This window comes from Vanrija albida (assembly GCF_041260175.1).
Source record: "Vanrija albida strain AlHP1 chromosome Unknown contig_2, whole genome shotgun sequence".
Classification (NCBI taxonomy): domain Eukaryota; kingdom Fungi; phylum Basidiomycota; class Tremellomycetes; order Trichosporonales; family Trichosporonaceae; genus Vanrija; species Vanrija albida.
The window spans coordinates 3911390-3929487 of record NW_027191421.1 but is presented as its reverse complement, the minus strand read 5'-3'; the positions used below and the strand labels follow the sequence as shown (position 1 = coordinate 3929487).

General features: G+C 64.0%; 9 protein-coding genes across 9 annotated transcripts; 4 read left to right on the top strand and 5 right to left on the bottom strand.

The window, feature by feature from the left end:
• Positions 1-192: 192 nt before the first annotated feature.
• On the bottom strand, positions 193-1177 carry Q8F55_003268 (uncharacterized protein; the record flags this gene model as incomplete). Its single annotated transcript, XM_069351815.1, has 4 exons — positions 193-286; positions 319-815; positions 850-1060; positions 1095-1177. The coding sequence occupies 4 exons, from the start codon at positions 1175-1177 to the stop codon at positions 193-195; spliced, it is 885 nt and encodes a 294-aa protein (XP_069212201.1).
• An 820-nt stretch (positions 1178-1997) lies between these two features.
• Positions 1998-4387, top strand: Q8F55_003267 (uncharacterized protein; the record flags this gene model as incomplete). The annotated part of the gene is made up of 5 exons (XM_069351814.1): positions 1998-2325; positions 2363-2974; positions 3010-3540; positions 3576-4151; positions 4185-4387. 5 exons carry the CDS (start codon positions 1998-2000, stop codon positions 4385-4387), a joined length of 2250 nt encoding a protein of 749 aa, XP_069212200.1.
• A 160-nt stretch (positions 4388-4547) lies between these two features.
• Q8F55_003266 (uncharacterized protein) lies at positions 4548-5217 on the bottom strand (the record flags this gene model as incomplete). Its single annotated transcript, XM_069351813.1, has 3 exons — positions 4548-4731; positions 4792-4948; positions 5013-5217. 3 exons carry the CDS (start codon positions 5215-5217, stop codon positions 4548-4550), a joined length of 546 nt encoding a protein of 181 aa, XP_069212199.1.
• A 276-nt stretch (positions 5218-5493) lies between these two features.
• Q8F55_003265 (uncharacterized protein) lies at positions 5494-6817 on the top strand (the record flags this gene model as incomplete). Its single annotated transcript, XM_069351812.1, has 3 exons — positions 5494-5926; positions 5959-6066; positions 6099-6817. The coding sequence occupies 3 exons, from the start codon at positions 5494-5496 to the stop codon at positions 6815-6817; spliced, it is 1260 nt and encodes a 419-aa protein (XP_069212198.1).
• A 1316-nt stretch (positions 6818-8133) lies between these two features.
• Q8F55_003264 (uncharacterized protein) lies at positions 8134-9091 on the top strand (the record flags this gene model as incomplete). Its single annotated transcript, XM_069351811.1, has 3 exons — positions 8134-8269; positions 8305-8385; positions 8427-9091. The coding sequence occupies 3 exons, from the start codon at positions 8134-8136 to the stop codon at positions 9089-9091; spliced, it is 882 nt and encodes a 293-aa protein (XP_069212197.1).
• Positions 9092-9124: 33 nt separating this feature from the next.
• Q8F55_003263 (uncharacterized protein) lies at positions 9125-11450 on the bottom strand (the record flags this gene model as incomplete). The annotated part of the gene is made up of 6 exons (XM_069351810.1): positions 9125-9202; positions 9237-10247; positions 10281-10608; positions 10643-10842; positions 10876-11328; positions 11361-11450. 6 exons carry the CDS (start codon positions 11448-11450, stop codon positions 9125-9127), a joined length of 2160 nt encoding a protein of 719 aa, XP_069212196.1.
• A 194-nt stretch (positions 11451-11644) lies between these two features.
• Q8F55_003262 (uncharacterized protein) lies at positions 11645-13162 on the bottom strand (the record flags this gene model as incomplete). Its single annotated transcript, XM_069351809.1, has 4 exons — positions 11645-12387; positions 12420-12588; positions 12629-12940; positions 12974-13162. 4 exons carry the CDS (start codon positions 13160-13162, stop codon positions 11645-11647), a joined length of 1413 nt encoding a protein of 470 aa, XP_069212195.1.
• Positions 13163-13492: 330 nt separating this feature from the next.
• On the bottom strand, positions 13493-14833 carry Q8F55_003261 (uncharacterized protein; the record flags this gene model as incomplete). Its single annotated transcript, XM_069351808.1, has 3 exons — positions 13493-13939; positions 13972-14225; positions 14332-14833. 3 exons carry the CDS (start codon positions 14831-14833, stop codon positions 13493-13495), a joined length of 1203 nt encoding a protein of 400 aa, XP_069212194.1.
• A 503-nt stretch (positions 14834-15336) lies between these two features.
• On the top strand, positions 15337-17235 carry Q8F55_003260 (uncharacterized protein; the record flags this gene model as incomplete). The annotated part of the gene is made up of 9 exons (XM_069351807.1): positions 15337-15597; positions 15630-15729; positions 15762-16083; positions 16161-16495; positions 16530-16675; positions 16708-16775; positions 16810-16892; positions 16932-16995; positions 17031-17235. The coding sequence occupies 9 exons, from the start codon at positions 15337-15339 to the stop codon at positions 17233-17235; spliced, it is 1584 nt and encodes a 527-aa protein (XP_069212193.1).
• Between the last annotated feature and the right edge of the window lie 863 nt (positions 17236-18098).

Genomic DNA, 18098 nt, shown 5'->3' with positions numbered 1-18098 from the left:
CTAACCCCCTAACCCCCTAACCCCCTAACCCCCTAACCCCCTAACCCCCTAACCCCCTAACCCCCTAACCCCCTAACCCCCTAACCCCCTAACCCCCTAACCCCCTAACCCCCTAACCCCCTAACCCCCTAACCCCCTAACCCCCTAACCCCCTAACCCCCTAACCCCCTAACCCCCTAACCCCCTAACCCCCTAACCCCCCCCCGTGGCCACGAGGTCGGGCTTGACGCCCTCGCCGATGCGCCAGTAGGTAAACATCCTGCCGGTGCGCCACATGCCGCACATGCTGAGGTCAGCTGCGAACCAGACGCCGCTCACATCTCGTCAAAGATCAACAGCACGTCGTGCTCATCGCATACCGCCTTGATCTTGGTGAAGTAGGTCTTGGGCGGGAGCGCTGCGCCAATCGACGTGGCGACCATGGGCTCGATGACGAACGCGGCGACGGTCTCGGGGCCGAGGCGGGTGATCTCCGCGTCCAGCTCGTCGGCGAGCCTCGTGGCGTAGTCCTCCTCCGACTCCCCGGGCCGGGCGCCATGGCCGTAGAACGCCGGCGAGACCCACGAAAACATATCCTCGTTCACGAACGAGGCAAACGGGACCCGCCTGACCGGGTGCCAGCCGAGGGACAACGCGGCTATGGTGTTCCCGTGGTAGCTCATCTTACGGCCGATGAAGCGGCGCTTGATCGTGTTCCCCCTCTCCCACCAGTACTGCTTGGCGAGCTTGAGGCACGACTCGATGCACTCGGACCCGCCGCCGACAAAGTTGACGCCGGCAAAGTCGCCCTCGCTGTGGTCGATGAGATAGGCCGCCTGGGGGTCAGCCGCGTCGGCAACACCAACACACCAACTTCTCCGACGCTGCGTTCGAGTACAGCCCGGCGTAGACGTACCCGCAGCGGTCCATCTCGTCCTTGACTGCCTGGATGACGGTCTGGTTGCCAAAGCCGAGGATGGAGACGCCCGCGCCGCCCACGGCGTCGATGACGACGCTGCCGTCCTCGAACGTGACGTAGATGTTGTCAGTCTTGACAGCGACAGGGGACGGGGAGGTGGTGCTGAGGTCAGCTGTGCCATCCACGCCGCACCCACCGGTACATGATTGGCTTGGTGCGCGAACTCTCCGGCTTGAGCGGCCGCGCGAGGCCGAGAGTTTCGACGGCCATGGGGGCCATGGTGATGGTGCTGGGGGGCTGCAAAGCTCAAGAACGTGCTGGGGTGTTTAGAGCTCATGGCCAGTGCTTATAAGCATCGCGCATTCCTCGGCAGCGACATGGCCTACGCTGCACGCTCGGCGACGACATCTCGGCTCCCGCGAAGGTGCGCATCCGCCGCGTATCGGCGTCGCCAGTGAAGCAACACTCGGCAGTGGCGACTAGGCGGCATCCGTCCGCATGCCGGGGGTAATGCTGACTGAGGATGACGGTGGCGACGGACCATTGCGACTGGGATGACCAGAGACGACTCGAGCCAGGTCAACCCAGTCAACTCCAACGCCAATTTGCCCCGGTGACGTCTTGGAGCCCCAAACAACCCCAAACATTCCATTCCACCCCGAACCCCAAACCCTGTTCCAGTCGCACTCTTCTCAATGTTCCTCCCCTGGCCGTCTCCTCTTAAACTTACTCTTCCATCCTCCCCTCTGATCCCTCACGTACCCCTGCACTCGCTCACGTACCCCTGCACAGCCCCGAATCTTCACTGACCCACTCAATTGACGACTCCACGACCATGTGACACGCCAAGCCCACCGACGGCCATTCCAGCGGCCGAAACGGCCATTTTAATCGTCGACGGGGAGCCTGAGACGGCCTCCAACCTTATCACTGCCGTCACAGCGTCGTCACAGCCTCATCCTCAGCGGGCACATTGAAACACACTCACGGGCGTTCCGTTCGCAGCAGTCGACGTAGGCGGTGCGGACCCACTACTCGTGGTGTGCTTAAGAGGGCGGGTGCTGCGCGACACTCTGGCCCCACGGACACTGTTGCGACCATGTTCGTGTCCATCCTCACATCCATCCTCGTCGCCACCGCGGCCTTGGCGTCGCCCATCGTCCAACCCGACGCCCGGGCGGAGGTCGACCCTCGCGCCCAACTTGGCGGCACCCTGCGCCCTGCCCTTCGGGATACCAATGGCGACTGGCGATTGTTGATCGTAGGACGCAACAACGCGTTTTCTCCGGAAAACGGCCTCCCCGCCAGCCTAGCCCGCTCAGCGAGGCGTCTCTACGGTGGCTGGGTATTGCCTAACGGCTGGAAAGGACAAATCCAGGTCGGAGACTCCAAGCAAGGCACGCGTTACTGCCTGGACGCTGGTTCATGTGGGTGTCCGGGTCGGACCTATAGCTCACAGCCCAGGGCCACAAAACGGTGTCGAGATCAAGATCTGGGAGTGTCTGAATGTTCCGCAACAGCAGTGGCATGTGCATGACGGCGTGATCGAGCTCGTAGGCCATGGCCTCTGCCTCGACGTCCGTGACGGCAACCTGGATGGCAAAGTTCAGACCTGGCAGTGCTACAAGGGCAACAGGAACCAGCAGTGGGAGCTTGTCAACTTCAACTACAGCAACGAGCAGTGGGAGCCTGTCAACTCTGCGCGTGATGAAGACAACGGCCTGGCCGCGCGAGAGGCAACCATCGAAGACAACCACGCGCACGCCCGCGACGACACGCCCATGCTCGAAACCCGCGACGCTGTCGACGAGCTCGACACGCGCGCGGAGCTCTATGGCCGTGCAGCAAACACCGCCTACCTGCAGCCTAAACTTAGGAACTGGAAGAACGGCTCGCTCCTTTTCACCGTGGCCCGTGACCTGACGCATGCTCTCCAGAACGGCGACAAGGCCTACATCTCCGAAACCGGCCGCCGTTCCCACCCCCACTGGATTGTCCGTGACGGCTGGAAGGGCCAAATTCAAGTCCACGACACGGCTACCCCCTGGAAGCGCTACTGTCTCGACGCGGGTTCATGTGGGTATGGGTGATGCCTGCTGCTAACGCCCAAGGGCCCCAGAACGGCATCGAGCTCAAGGTATGGGAGTGTCTGGATGTCCCCCAGCAGCAGTGGCATGTACACGACGGCGTGATCGAGCTCGTCGGTTACGGCCTCTGTCTCGACGTTCGCGACGGCAAACTCAACTGGGAGAGCGTCATTCAGACCTGGCAGTGCTACCCAGGCAACACCAACCAGCAGTGGGTGGTTGTCCCAACACCCTGGGTACGCGACGCGATTGATGAAGGCCACGACGCTCGTGACGAGGTGCCCACGCTCGAGGCGCGCGACGTCGAGGCGCGCGACGAGCCCCCCGAGGACTACATCAGGATTAAGCCTGCCCTTAAAGATGCCAACGGCCATGGGCGCTGGTTTGTCATCCAGCAATCATACCGCCTGCCCCTGCAGAACGGTAATCGGACCATCCTTCATTTCAGCGGCCGCAGTCTCTACAACTACTGGGAGTTCCCCGATGGGTGGAAAGGTCAAATCCAGGTCAAGGACAGTAACCCAGGCAAGCGGTACTGCCTCGACGCCGGTTCATGTGGGTATGGGTGATGCCTGCTGCTGACATCCTAGGGCCGCAGAACGGTGTCTTGCTCAAGGTATGGGAGTGCCTTGACGTTCCGCAGCAACAGTGGCACGTGCACGACGGTGTAATTGAGCTTGTGGGCTACAACCTTTGCCTCGATGTCCGTGACGGCAACCTGCGCGAAGGCGGCGTAGTCCAGACATGGCAGTGCTTCCATGGCAACAAGAACCAACAGTTTGAGGTTTACAAGAACGGGGAGCGTCTGCAGCCTGTCGCCAAGCGTGATGCAATTGCGGGCGGCAACGAACGGAACGCCCGCGACGTGCCCATGCTCGAGGCGCGTGAAGCTGTCAACGAGCTCGACAACCGCGACGTCGCCGTCCTTGGCCCTCGCGCTGAGCCCCCACGAGTCGGCCTACGCTCTGCCCTTCGCGATGCGAACGGCGGCTCGCGCATCATGGTCGTACCGCGCCAGGGATTGCCTCTCGAGAACGGTGACCAGATCTACCTTGACACTACCGGCAGGCGCCTCTACAGTGGCTTCAGCGTCCGTGACGGGTGGAGAGGGCAGATTGCAGTCACCAGCGCGCCAAGCAAACGGTTCTGCCTCGATGCCGGACTAAGTGAGCCCACCCCAAGACTCGTCTGACACACAGACCCGCACGACGGTGTGCACCTCAAAGTGTGGGAGTGCCTCGACGTCCCCCAGCAGCAGTGGTATGTGCACGACGGCGTCATCGAGCTCGTGGGCTATGGGCTCTGCCTCGACGTTCGCGACGGCAGCTTTAACCCCGGCATCGTTCAGACCTGGCACTGCTACGGCGGTAACAGAAACCAGCAGTGGGAGATTGCGTCGTAGCAGTCGTCGAACAGGCCTCCAAGGACAATGACTTATAAGTACAAGGACAATGCAGTGAATCGCGACGGCGTGGGGGTCGGGCCTCAGTCTCCTTGTCAGTCCCATACGCCCAGCTCATCTACCTGGACGCCTGCATCCCTCTATCCCCGTCTATACGCGCCTATAGCTTGGCCTGCGCTGGCGCCTTGTCGCCCCTCCCCCACCCGCCCTTGCTGGGCTTGATCGTCGTGTGCATGCCCGACGCGATGCGCTTGCCATTCTCGGCGTTGATGATGAGGCACCGGGCGGTCGCCAGCAGGCCGCCCATGCGGTCGATGGTGCACTCGACCCGGATCCTCGTGCCGCTGCCGGTGTCAGTCGAGCCGCACCAGCCCATGCCGCCCTCCCCGCCAGCCGCTACTCACGGTGGCGCAGGGTGGTAGTATGTCATGTCAATGTTGATGCTGGGCCCGGCAATATTCCAGTCGTTTGTGAACAGCCTCCGGAAGGTCGTGCCCGTCGTCATGTCGACGATCCACGCCGCCGCCGCACCGTGCAGGCCGCCACCTCCGTTGATCCAGTCTGGCGGTGTCAGCGCAGCCACAGCGCAGCCGCAGCACCGCTCCCATCCCACACCCCCACTCACCAGGCTGCACGATCGCCTCGTACACCGCGGTCCAGCCGTCCGTGTCTCTCCCGCCCTTGGCGTTCACCGCGGGGATCTCCTCGGCCTCGACGGCGCGGAAGTGCGGCGCAAAGATGCCGCCGGCGAACGGCATACGGTTCATAATCTTGCGCAGGAACAGCGTGTCCTCCTCGGTCGCGGGGATCATCCTTCCTGGGGCGGACATGGCGGCGGCGGTAGTGAGTGGGTGGATACAAAGTCAAAGTCGACGCAAAGTCGAGACTTGGGGGTGTCCGGTTAGTGACAACCTCGGTGTGTTACCCGGCCTCGGTGTTGGCCCGGCCTCTTGGCTGTCAGCACTGTGTACGTCAGGCATCGATCGCGGCCCCGCGGCCCCACGACGCCGTGTCCCCGCCACGACACGTGGGAAGACGTCAGCGGTGCGCACCCATCTCACGCATCTCGCCGTCTCTCGCTGCAAGCATCTACCCACACCCACACCATGTCGTTAAAAGTTGTCGCCTACGGCGTGCACGTCACGAAATCAGTCGCGCCGGATGGGCCAGGGGCCGAGCTTGAGACGCGCACGACCGATCGGGGCGTCGAAATCAACGTCAACAACATTGCGCTGCGCGGCGGCGATCCCGTCGTTGTCGTCGCATTCGTCCTGCCCACAGACTCGGGGGACAAGGTCGACGGCTCGGTGTCGGTGCAGATCAACCAGCTCCCGCACGTCCGGCGTCGCGGATGGCTGTCGCTCCAGCCGTCGATCGATGGCGTCCTCGCCTACTACCTCCTCGACCCGGAATCCCCCGGCACCGTCATCCTCTTCCGCAACCCCGGCACACGCGACTTTCTCGCCCAGCTCAACGACAGCACGCCGATCGGTGACCTCACGCTCCCGGGCACCCACGAGTCCTGCGCCCTCTATGGATGTGAGCGAGCGTACTGGCAACGCTGACCCCAGTCTTCATCTCGCAGTGCCAGCAGACGGCGACGCCAGTGGCCCAGCAGCTCGTGGACGGCGTCAGATTCCTCGACGTGCGCTTAAAGGTCGAGAACGGGAGGCTGGAGAGTGAGTAAGCCTGGGAACCCCGCTAACACCAGCGTACCACGGCATCCGGCCGGAACGCTCCACGCTCAAAGCCGAGCTCGACGCCATCGAAGCCTTCTTCCAGCAGCACCCCCGCGAAACGGTCATCGTGTCCATCAAGGAGGAGACACCCCCGTGGCACCCCGACTTCTCGCAAATGGTCTACGACGAGTTCAAGTCCTACGGCGACCGCTGGCGGTTTGCCGAAACAGTCCCAACCCTCGGCGAGGTCCGCGGCAAGGGCATCATCTTCACCCGCTTCGACCGAGCAAACGACAGCCAGTGGCCAGAGGGCATGGGCATCCACCCCACGACGTGGCCCGACTCGCGGCGCGAGGGCTTTGAGTGGGACTGCAAGGGCACAACGGTCAAGACGCAGGACTGGTACCGCGTCGACTCGTTTATCGAGATCCCTGAAAAGACCGAGGTGGTCATCCACTCGCTCGAGCCCACGCTCAGCCCGAACCCTGGCTCGCCGTGGACCATCTCGTTCGCCTCGGCGTCCAACTTTCCCATGGCGCCGCCGCAGTGGATGGCCAAGGGCGTGGGTTTCCCGACGTGGGGCCTGGGTGTCGACGGCGTGAACGCGAGGGTGACAAAGTGGTTGCTCGAGCAGGCCGCGGCGGGCAAGCGGCCGCGCGCCACCCTGCTGACCGACTTTTACCACCAGGCCGGCGACGGCAGCGCGAGCATTGCCGAGCTGCTTGTCGCGCTCAACTTTATCGACCACTGAGGGTCGCACCGAGCCGAGATTAGACGGGCGGAGATTTGGACGAGATCAGAACCACATCACAGTTGTACCAGAGCCGACGCCGATGCATGCACCCGGCACGGGATCTCTGGGCGTCGCCACCCTCCCCCGGGACGCTCCGCTCTGACCACTCCAACCAGGCTGCAGGGCGAGGCGCTGCATCGGCCAGCACGCCGCTGCTCCACTACCGGCCCTGGCGCTACTCCCCACTCTCCGCAGGATGACCCTCGCCGTTGTCGACCGCGCGCATCATCGGACACCGCCGGCCGCCCCGGTGTGAAGGCGCGAGCACATAGCTCTAGGACGTTGTCCTCTTCTCCGGAGGCACAGCGGCACGACGGGCCCGCAACGCGCGGCCGAGCCTGGGTCGCTGGGCGGTTCTCTGCAAGGGACGCCAGGGTGTGTCGGCATGGTTTGGAGCGACCAACTTGGCCAGCGGCTGGCTGCGGCTCGAGCGAGGCCAAAGCGGGTCGTCACAGGCCGGGTGTACACTGGTGCGACTCACCGGACGGGGGTTTACGGCGCCGACAAGCCTCCACCCCTCCTGCACTGTTCCCGAGACCTTGACCGCTCGCATGCCTCTGTGTATGCGCCAGCACTGCCCGCCGCCGGACCTTTCCAGACCCCCCTTGCCCCTCAGCGACACTTGCAGCGGACGTGGGCGGCTGAGCCCTGGCGCCTGTCGACGCCTTTATGGTCCGCCGGAGCGACTTGCGCCGCGACGGCGACCATCGGCATGGGTCCTGCTCAATGTCGGACACCGGGGGTGGCTGAAGCAGCAGTGTGAAGAGTTTAGCAACTGGGGAGTCAGCAGCGTCCGCGCCCAGCACCTACCTTAGGGTTAGAGGCCACCCAGACATGAGCCTGGGCGGCGGTTGCCCATCTGCTGCGCGTGCCATTCAACGCGTCTCTGGGGCAAGGCGGTGGGAGTAAGGGCCGGAGCCGGGGCTTGGACAGCGCTGGGAGGACTCGGAGAGCTCGAGAGAGGACATGGGAGCGAGGGGGTGTCGTCTGGTACCGGGCGGAGTGCGTCGGAGGAGCGGTGAGCGAGTCAGCGCCGTGGACCGTCGTGGAGTGTACAGACTGAACATTGCTGTCGCGGGCGAGAGGTTTTGTTGACATTTCGAGGTGATCGGACCATGAGCCTGACATAGGTGTAGAAGCCGGAATCTGAGCCTGACATTATGCAACTTGGCTTCCCCAGACTCCCCGCGTCATCGGCCCGATACACCCATTCCTCCCCAGCCATGCTTTCCATCCATGCTTCCACCCAATCCACCTCCTCCCATCTCCTCGCCATGGCATCGAGCGCTATCAGGTTCAAGGCAGAGCTGCTCTCGACGTTTGTGAGCAAGCAGGTCGGCGCGGCCGGGCTCGGCGTCAAGGCCGGCAAGCGGCCGCTCCTCGTGTCGATGCAGGGGCCCCAGGGAAGCGGTGAGTTGGGTGAGGGTGCTAGGCTGACGCCGCAGGCAAGAGCACGCTCGCGGCCGAGATGGTCAAGGTGCTGGCCGACGAGCATGGCCTCAAGTGCGCCGTGGCGTCGATGGACGGTGAGTGCAGCGGGCCAGCCGTGCCCCTCTGACGCCTCCAGACTTCTACCTCACGTACGCCGGCCTCAAGGCCGTCGCCGCGGCCAACCCTTCCAACGCGCTGCTGTCCGGCCGCGGCCCGCCCGGTACGCACGACCTGCCACTGCTCTCCGCCACTCTCGCCCGCCTGCGCGACGGCCCGGCACCGTCCCCGTCCGACCCCGTTCCCATCCCGACGTTTGACAAGTCGCAGAACGAGGGCTACGGCGAGCGCTCGGCGGCCACCGACGACATTACCGCGCCGATCGACGTGTTTGTGCTAGAAGGCTGGAGCCTGGGCTTTGCGCCTGTCGACGCAGAGACGCTGTGCGAGCGATGGACAGACGGGCGTGTCGCCTCGCGCCACCCCGTCGAAAGCCTGCAGACGCTCGACGCCAACCTTGCCGAAACGGAGCGGGCCACAGGCGACAAGTTTGACTGCCATATCGCCATCCGACCCATCTCCTACGACTACGTCTACGACTGGCGGCTGCAGGCTGAACACAACATGAAGGCCAAGAACGGCGGCAAGGGCATGTCCGACGACGCCGTCCGCGCGTTCGTCGACCGCTACATGCCCGTGTACGAGGTGTTTGGCGAGGGGCTGCCGGAGCGTCAGGCGCTGGTGCTGACGTTTGACAAGAACCGCGAGGTGGTCGACCCGAGTGTCGATGCCGTCGAGGGGTAGTGCGACCCAGGGCTTGTACCCACTGCATGCACGCTACATACACAGCACCATCAACTCGGTCTTGTACACCGCCGCACCGGCTCCGTCCACGCCCTCGAGCTTCTGGTGCGCCTGCCGTCAGCGCCCGGCGCTGCTGCCCACTCACCCCGTAGCAGAGCCGCTGCTCGTCAGCCACAACTTGCACCAGAACGGGCCCCCCTTCCAGAGCCATGAACGGGAACACTGGCAGATCACGCTTGATGCTCACATACGGCAGCGAGGTGAAGACGTCGTCGACCCACACGTGGTCGGCTGACAGCTCCCCAAAGGCCGACACCTCGGCAGTCACGCCAGGCGGGAGGTCCACCTTGCCCGCCGTGACCCGAGCCACGAGGGCCGGAGAAAAGTCGCGCACCTCGATCGACGGATTCCCGCCGGCGCTGCCAATGAGGACGTCGCGGTACCCCGCCGTCGCATACTTGCGCAGGATTCGCCCGGGGCCACTGTTCGGCCCCTCATCGGTGTATGTCATCCGCGAGCAGGTCGGCCCCCACTCGGCCCATGCGTATCGCCTGAGAACCAGGTTGTCGTCGGTCGCCGAGTACGTCCGCCCGTGTTCGTCCTCGGCCTCCCACGGGTCTACCGGCGCGCCGCATCGGAACCCGCCACTCGTTCCAGTGCAGGTACATGCTGGCACCTTGCAGTCGGGGTTGGAGTGCGAACTCAGCGCTTCGGCGGTCAACGCCACACGGAATGGCCCGCGGACCCGCTCCTCGCCCTCGCGGGCCATGGCGAGCAGTGTCTCCCTCAGGATGTAGCAGTTGTACTGGTTGCGGGCCCTGAACGACACACGGATCAGGCCGCGGGCGTCGTCGGGCGCGAATGGACTGCCGCCGACCGCCCGCGTCGCCGCACCCTGGCGCAGCGGCGTGATCCAGGTCTCGTAGCACACCTCCTTCAGCCGCGGCATCTCGAGCTGGACGAGACACACACCAGGGTGCGGGTCCTTGCCCAGCGGCTCGTTCTCGGGGATCGTCCAGATGGTAAAGCACATGGGAACCGATTCCGCGGCCGCGGCATGTCCGTCAAAAAGGTTGGAGCTAACGATGAGCACAGTGCGCTCCCCCAGCAGCTCGAAGGATTCGGCGGAGGTTTGTGAGTGATGCCCCACGATTTCCTGGGGTCAGCAGTGTCGCCAACGCCGACCTACCGCGAGCAGCTCGCCAGTGACCCAGTTCCACATACACAGCACGGGCGTGTAGTATCCACCTTGCGGCCTGGAGAGCTTGATGCTGGCCGCGACGGTCGTCCCAAAGATCCTCACGTCGCCGAGCTCGCATGCAAGTGGCGCCTCTGAGCCGTCGATGACACCGTAGAGGCCGTCAATCTTCATGAGCCACCTCGGCAGCAACGGCCATGTTAGGTGGTCTTTGGCAGCACGGGGATGGGGCGACGGCGACAACATGGAAAACAGGGCTAGCTTGTACGAGGCGGGCCGCCAGGCCGATACTCCGTTCTGGACCGTCCTCGATCCCGGACTAGGGTCAGCGCAAGTTACGCCCGTATACCCACTCGTACATCGGGAATACCAGCAGGTTCTGCGCCGGGTCCATGGCGCACCGACCCCGCGAGTTGACCGGGGACCCCATCGAGTCGGCAAACACCTGGTAACGCTTCCCAGAGAGATACGGCGTGTGGAGGTCTGGGTTGGTCGCGGATGGGAAGGGCATCAGCATGCCCGGGAACATGGTGTTGGGGCGGTCGGGGTGGCCCTGGCGTCAGCTCCGGCTGCGCAGGCACCTCACCTGAAACCCCGTCGTCTGGAGCATCACCGCAGCGTTGAACACCATCCAGTTTGGGTTGAAGACGCCGTCATAGCGGATGGTGCGCGTCACGGCCGGCATGAGCATCATCCACCGCTCCTGGAGAGCCTTGAGCCGCTCGCGCTTCTCCTTGACCGACAGCGTCGCGCGGCCTGCAATCGGCATGGCAGGGACGGTAATGTCCCCACGGTGCTCCTGCCACGGCGCCCACACAGCTGCCATCGACTCGGCGGGCTTCTTGGGGTAGTAGACATAGGTGTGTGGCGCGCCGGCGTGGCAGACCATGACGTCGCCGGTGCGTGACGTCTTGGGATCTGGGCGGAAGACGGCCTCGGGGACAAGCGGCGGAGACTCTTTGAGCCCGGCGGCGACGAGCTCTAGCTCATACCGAAGCGTGTCCGAATCGTCGTGCAGGGCTTTGAGCCGACGACACGTCTGGGGTCAGTGGTGTCGGCGGACAAACTCACCGCGCGTAGCCGCTGGCGATCGCCGAGGTCGCATGTGGACAGCACTGCCAGCAGCACGTCGTCGGTAATGTCGTCAACGCTCACAGCCATGGGAAAGAGTGCAATGCAGAGTTAGAGTTGGCCGTGAACGGATCACGATGGATCATGACGATGGACGGCGATATGAAACGCCCAGGCGCTGCCAAGATGACGTACTCCCACCGCTCTCCGCCTCTGCTGTTCCTGGAGCTAGCACCAGTGGATTGCATCCGAAGCACCACTGGCGTTCTCCCCTCGCTGCCCGCCTACCCAGCCCACCACCGCGTCTGCCAGTACGACCCCTGGCCCATCGCCTTCCAATGCTCCGTGGGGCCGAGGCGCAGCGGCTCCATGCTGATCGGCTCCGATTCCGGGCCACGCTCAGCCGTCCCTTGCCGCGGTGCCGCCAGCCCGCGATCGTGGAAGATCTCCTTCACGTGCTCGCCACTTGCTTCCGTTGGGTCGTCGCTCGTGAGCTGGCTTGGGGCGTCGGTAGTTCGATCCCTCGGCTCGGTGCTTGCCCCGGCTGGTGTCGACGGGGCAGTCTTTGGCGTCGCCGGTGGAGGGAAAACCGTTCCGTGGAATGGCTTGATCTTGGGCCAGTCGAGATTGTCCGTCTCATCACGGGGTCGAGGCGGCTTGCCAATTTGCTCAGCCAGGACATCGGAAATGTCCATGAGACGCGCCCCAGTCAACCGCGATCCCGGCTCGCGCATGGACGGGAGGCCTGGCTGGTGGAACATTTGCTTCATGACGTCCTTGGCCGGTACCCCCTGGTCCACCCAGTTGAGAGACACGCCGTTGGCCTGTGGTGTGGCCGACTTGGTCACGCCTGGCTGGTTGAACACGGACTCGACGTCAAAATCGGCCTGAAGCCGTTCAAATGCTGTCACCGCCGGCTTCTTCTCCGCTGCTTCCGCCTCCTTCTGCAGCATGCGCATGCGGTACATGGACGCAAAGTCCTGGATCGCAATGACAATGTCGCGCCAGTCGGTCATGACGCCCTCGCCTGGGGTCAGCGGGGTCGTGCGGGCGGCTCACCTTCATCGCCGCAGTCTAGCCGGCCACGCGCCTGGGGGCCGAGGACCACAGCGCCGAGCTCCTCGGTCGCAGCTGCAAGGTGCTTCTTGGTAAAGCGGTTGCGGAACATTGGGGTAGAGAGCGACGGACAGAGGACGAGCGGAGCGCTGGGAGGCAGCGACCGGATAACCTCGAGCTGGCGTTAGTACAGCCCCAAGCCCCCCACCCACCGCAAGAGTCCCGCTGAGGCCCTGGACAATCTTCGCGAGCATGTCGGCCGAGCACGGCGCGACAACGACAAGGTCGGCCCACTTGTGCAGCTCGACGTGGAGGATGGAGTCGGTCGGCTGGCGCCAGTGCGACTCGCTATGCGCACTCACCCACACCCCATCATCGCTATCGGTCCATATTCTCACACCAAACTCGGTGGACGCCTCCGGGGCGAGGTTCCAAGCGTTCCGCACGGCCGCGTCCACAGACGCCTGGTTGTAGTACCGGAGTGATCTCTCCGTCGCGACGATCTGCACGGCGATTTGTGGATCCTGGAGTCAGCAGCGACGTGCCTCCGGACCCACCTTGGACAGGGCACCAACGATATCTGGCACATGGGCGCTGGCGCGTGCGCCAGACGACAAGACAACGACATGGAACAGACCGTCGTCCTCGGTTGGCCTGTGCTGGGCCGAGATGAACGGCGGCCTGGCCTTTATTGGCGGGACGTGTATGACTGGCGGCGGCGTGGGCAGAGGCGTCGTGTAGTCCATTGTGCGTGAGTGGGTCTAGAGAACGGTGTCAAGAGGGATGCGATGTCGGAGTCGGCGGTTCAGGTGGAGGAAGGTGGACCGTCATCGGCGGCGATCGAGAAATGTCACGTGGCCAGGTCCACCGACTCGCACCGAGATCCGACGACTCGGCGCAACTATCGTTGAGTAACTTGCGAACAACATCAAGGTCAAAGTGCCGTCCCAAGCAGGCCCTTGCCCGAGACTCAAGCCCAGAGCGACGCATATCTGGTATCGCGACGTGCATCTACTCTCGTCCAATACACCACTGAGGACTACGCCCCGTCTGTCTCTAACAACACCGAAGCCACTCTACGGCAAGCCCGCGCGAATCTCGTCCCACTGCGCGCCAATATCAGACCCAAAGATCCAATACAGCGGCGCCTTGGGGTCTGCAGTCAACGTGCTCCCTTTGGCCGACCCCTCGGCGCCGGGGCTGTCGAGGTAGTCGTACATGCGGTGGTAGTACGGCGAGCGGATGCTGTCAAAGAGCTCGAGCGTGCGGGCGAGTGCGTCGGCCTTGGGCAGCTCGCGGCCGAGGTAGTACCGCAGGATCTGGGCGATGAGCCAGCCGTCCTGCATCGCAAACGCCGCGCCGGATCCAAACGCGCCGAGGAGTGGGTGCGAGGCGTCCCCGATAATCGTCGTGTTGCCGTTCGCGATGATGTGCTCGAGGCGCGGGCCGGAGAACGCGGCAAACTCCTTCCACACGCCCTCTGGCGCCAGACTAATCGCCTCCTGGATCGCGGGGGTGAAAGCCTGGGGTCAGCGACACCCCCGCCGCCACCCACAGTGAAGTGACTCGCGACCCGCTCGTTCGACACTGGCACTCCCCAGGAAAACTTCTTGCCCGTCGCCTTGGCCGGGTCCTCCCTGTACCGCAGCGTCATCTCCCACTGCCCCTTGCCCGCGGCAATCTCCTCGGGCGTGGACACGATGGAGCACTTGAAGTTGGTGCCCGGTCCGTGGTGGAACGCTGTCGACTTGAGCAGCACCGAGTGCTTGACGAGGTCGAGGGGGATGAGGCAGCGCCAGATGGTCGTGCCTGCGGTCAGCGGGGATGCAGCCGGCCTCACTATTGAACTTGATCTCGTGACCCGGGAACGCGGCGTCGCGCACCGCCTGGAGTCAGCGGCGCTCGTTGCACGCACCCACCGATCGGATTCCGTCCGCCCCGATCAACAAGTCGGCGTCGGCGCTCGTCCCGTCCTCAAAGTTGAGCCGGACTTGGCCACCTGGCAGCTGCTTGGTCGTCACCAGACGCTTCCTCAGCTGGATGACCTCCTTGGGAACCTTGCTCAGCAGCGCTGCCTGCAGCACGGTGCGCCGCGCGCGAATGTCGTGGTACTTCTCCTCGCCGTAGTGCGCGGGGTAGCGGTACTGGAGCTCGCCCGTGGTCCCGTCGCGATGCTCGTGCACGACCTTCTTGTGCCCATGCACCTTGTCGGCGACGCCCAGCAGCTCGAGCACCTTCCACGAGTTGAACCCGATGCGGATGCCTGCTCCGACCTCGCGCAGCTCGGTGGCCTGCTCGTAGATGGTGACCTCGATGCCGGGGACCTCTCGGAGCGCGATGGCGGCGGCGAGGCCAGCGGGTCCGCCGCCCGAGATGGCGACGCGGATGGTCTCGCTGCTCTTGATTGGGGTAGGCATGGTGTCCTGGCTACGAATGCTCGGCACGGCGCGGCGCTGGTATTTCAGTAGCACGGTGCCGGCGATGAGCGAGGCCGTGATTTCGCCATCATGCCACGGGTTGACGAGATAAGTGCTATCAGTGGGAGGATTCGGAATCCCCCCAATCACGTTTGCGTGGCGTCCAAGCGGCACAACGCCTCAGCATCGCTCGGGCTTCGCTCGGAGCGTTATCACGGGGGTTAGCTGCGTCTGCTGCTCTCAAAGCTGCTGCAAGTTCTCCGCGCCGACCGGCCGCTAAAGTCCGCAGTAGTGTGGCGCGAGCATTGGTATTAGAGCTAGCACCAGACCGTGAGCAAGCTCGCAACCATGGCGGTGGCATGTTGCTCATCGCTCAGCCTGAACGCGCCATCGAGTGTTATGTGCGGTATCGAGCCCAGTCTCGGTGGCTTGGACTGCGTATACCGAACTCCCACCAAGCTCTTAAGCGTAGGAGCCCACCCCTCTGGCATGCATGCACCGCCATGTCGCAGCAGAATCCCATCGGCGACCTCGTCGTGTTCGAGAACACCAAGCTCCCCGGTGTCGGCGACGGCAAGGACGAGGAGGACTATCTAGGTGAAAAGGCCGCGTCGTCGCCCTCGCTCCACGCACCGTCGCTCAAGGACGGTCTGATCCACGGGCGCACGCTCGTCGATGGCGAGTGGAAGGACGTGTCGTGGACGCTCGACGAGCAGCGCCGCGTCGTCCGGAAGGCCGACTTCTTCCTCCTCCCGCTCTTCTCAGTAAGTGGGAACAGTCCGGCCGCTGACGCCAGCTCGGCTTCTTCTGGATGTCGCTCGACCGGAGCAACGTGTCTGGCGTACTCACCTCCACCATCATCAAGGACACGGGCATCACCCAGAATGAGATCAACAGTGCGTTCGGTCGCGACTCCACTGACGCCCAGTCGGCTCGTCGCTCCTCTGGCTCGGGGTTGTGCTCCTCGAGATTCCATCCAACGTCGTGCTGCAGCGCGTCGGCCCGCACCGCTGGATCCCGCTCCAGATCATCGTCTGGGGCCTGGCCGAGGTGCTTACCTACCTGGTAAAGAACCGCGCCGGCTGGTGGACCGCGCGCCTGTTCCTCGGCATGCTCGAGTCGGGCTTTATCCCCGGCAGCCTGTACACGCTCAACGCGTGGTACACGCGCGACGAGCTGACCAAGCGGACGTCGATATTCTTCTTTGGCAACATCCTGTCGGCGGCCTTCGGCTCGCTCATCTCTGCCGGGTGCATCAAGCTGCATGGCCGGGGCGGGCTGTCCGGATGGCAATGGTGAGCCCCCCGCCGAGCCCCGCTCACCCCAGGATCTTCATCATTGACGGCGCGGCGACGATCGCCACCGGGTTCATCCTCCTCCTGCTCCTTCCCAAGTCGCCCCGCCACACCGCCGGCGGCATCCGCGGCAAGGGCTGGTTCACCGAGCGCGAAGCAGACATCTACCTCGCCCGACTCAACAACGACGACCCGCTCAAGTCGAAATCTGCCCACCTTGCCATCACCTGGACGGACATCTTCAACGTCCTCGGCAACTGGAGGCTGTGGCCGCATCTCATCATGTGCCTGTCGGGCCTGCAAGCAGGACAGGGAGCTGGGGCGTGGTCCGGCACCATCCTGCAGAGCCTGGGGTTCACCGCAATCAGTACGTCCCCCCGCAGCCGCGGCACTCACGCCAGATGCCAACCTCCTCCTCGTCCCGGGACCCATCTTCTCTGGCCTCTCGTCCATCGCCCTGGCCCACTTTGCCGACAAGTGGGACCGTCGCGGCTACCCTATCCTGTTTGTCGCCCTCTGGACTCTTGCGGGGCTGATCGCGCTCTATGTACGTGGCGTCTGGATCAGCGCTGATGGCAGAAACTCCCCATCCTCTCCGGTGGCAACTGGGGCTTCTACGCCGCCATGGTCGTCACTGCGGCTGCTCCGTGAGTGGCACGACTCGGCCCAACTCACACTCAGCGTCTGGCAGTCATACAACGTCACATGGGTCGCCCTCAACGCGCGTTCCCCAGCCGAGCGCTCCATCACCTACGCCGTATACAGTAGGTCCCCACACCCCCGCCCCACCCACTCACACCCAGTCGGCTGCTCCAACCTCGGCGGTGTCTACGGCAACCAGGTCTTCCGCCAGAACGACAAGCCACTGTGAGTGGGTCGTCGCCATACCGTGCTGATCTCAGGTACCGACGCGCGTGGGCCGCGGTCCTCTCTCTTGGCGTCATCTGGACCGTGTTCACGGCAGTCCAGATCGTCCAGTATGAGCTGTCCAACCGCGCCAAGGAGAAGAAGTGGGCCCAGCTAAGCAAGGAGGAGCAGGATGCGTATGACGCAGAGACGTCGAATGAGCCAATCAGCAAGAGGCTGAATGCGAGGTACGCGCTGTAGGGTTGGATGTGGGGGTTCGGCGCAGCTGCATAGGCTCCGGCGCGACCGAGACACACTATGCGATAGATTGCGGAGCGAGACGCCGCATGAACCACTACACATGTCAGCTGATCCTGCCGAGCCGAGCTTGCTCCAGCCTCTCCACCATACGCCGCTCGCTACCGTGTCGACACCGACGTCGTGAAACACCGAAAGACGGCGCAGGTGCCGAGCTACATTGCCGTGGATGCTCCTGCGGGGCTCCGAGGGTCTCTTGTTTACGCACTTTGCAACTTGGTACTACCGTGCATGCCTTGAGCTGCGGACTGGGTATGCTTTGTGTATTTCCAAGATCCTGTCGCACCCCAGCCCCAATGTGAGCCTGAGAGGGGATCTCACAACCCCTCTTCCCAATCCTCCACCCTCCCCGTCCCCAATAGCAACGACGCGACTGGTCTGATTGCCGCCGATGACAGAGTGGGGCAGCGAGGGGCGTGCCTTCAGCCGCCGGGAGTGTCAGGTGCCCCGCGGGATCACGGAGGAGGCGTTCGGATCCACCTGCACGACCCGCGGCTGCCGCGCGTACCTTCGGCCCAACCCGAAGCATGCTGCATCTATACGCCGCCATGCCGTCAGACGCGTCTATTCGCCGTCCTCCACTCAACAACATGCGAGCGCAACCGCAGATCCGCACGGGTGGCGCCGCCTTTGCCGCAGCCGCGGGGAGTTGGGCAATCCCATCCGAACATGTGACTGCAGGCACGGGATGGTGACAACACGCTGCAACGGCAAGCCGTTTCAGCAGACGCACGCGTCAAGCTCGTCGTCGGGCGGCTATCTACCCTCCCGACTGTTTAAGACGCAGTGGTGTGAGCTTGCTGTAC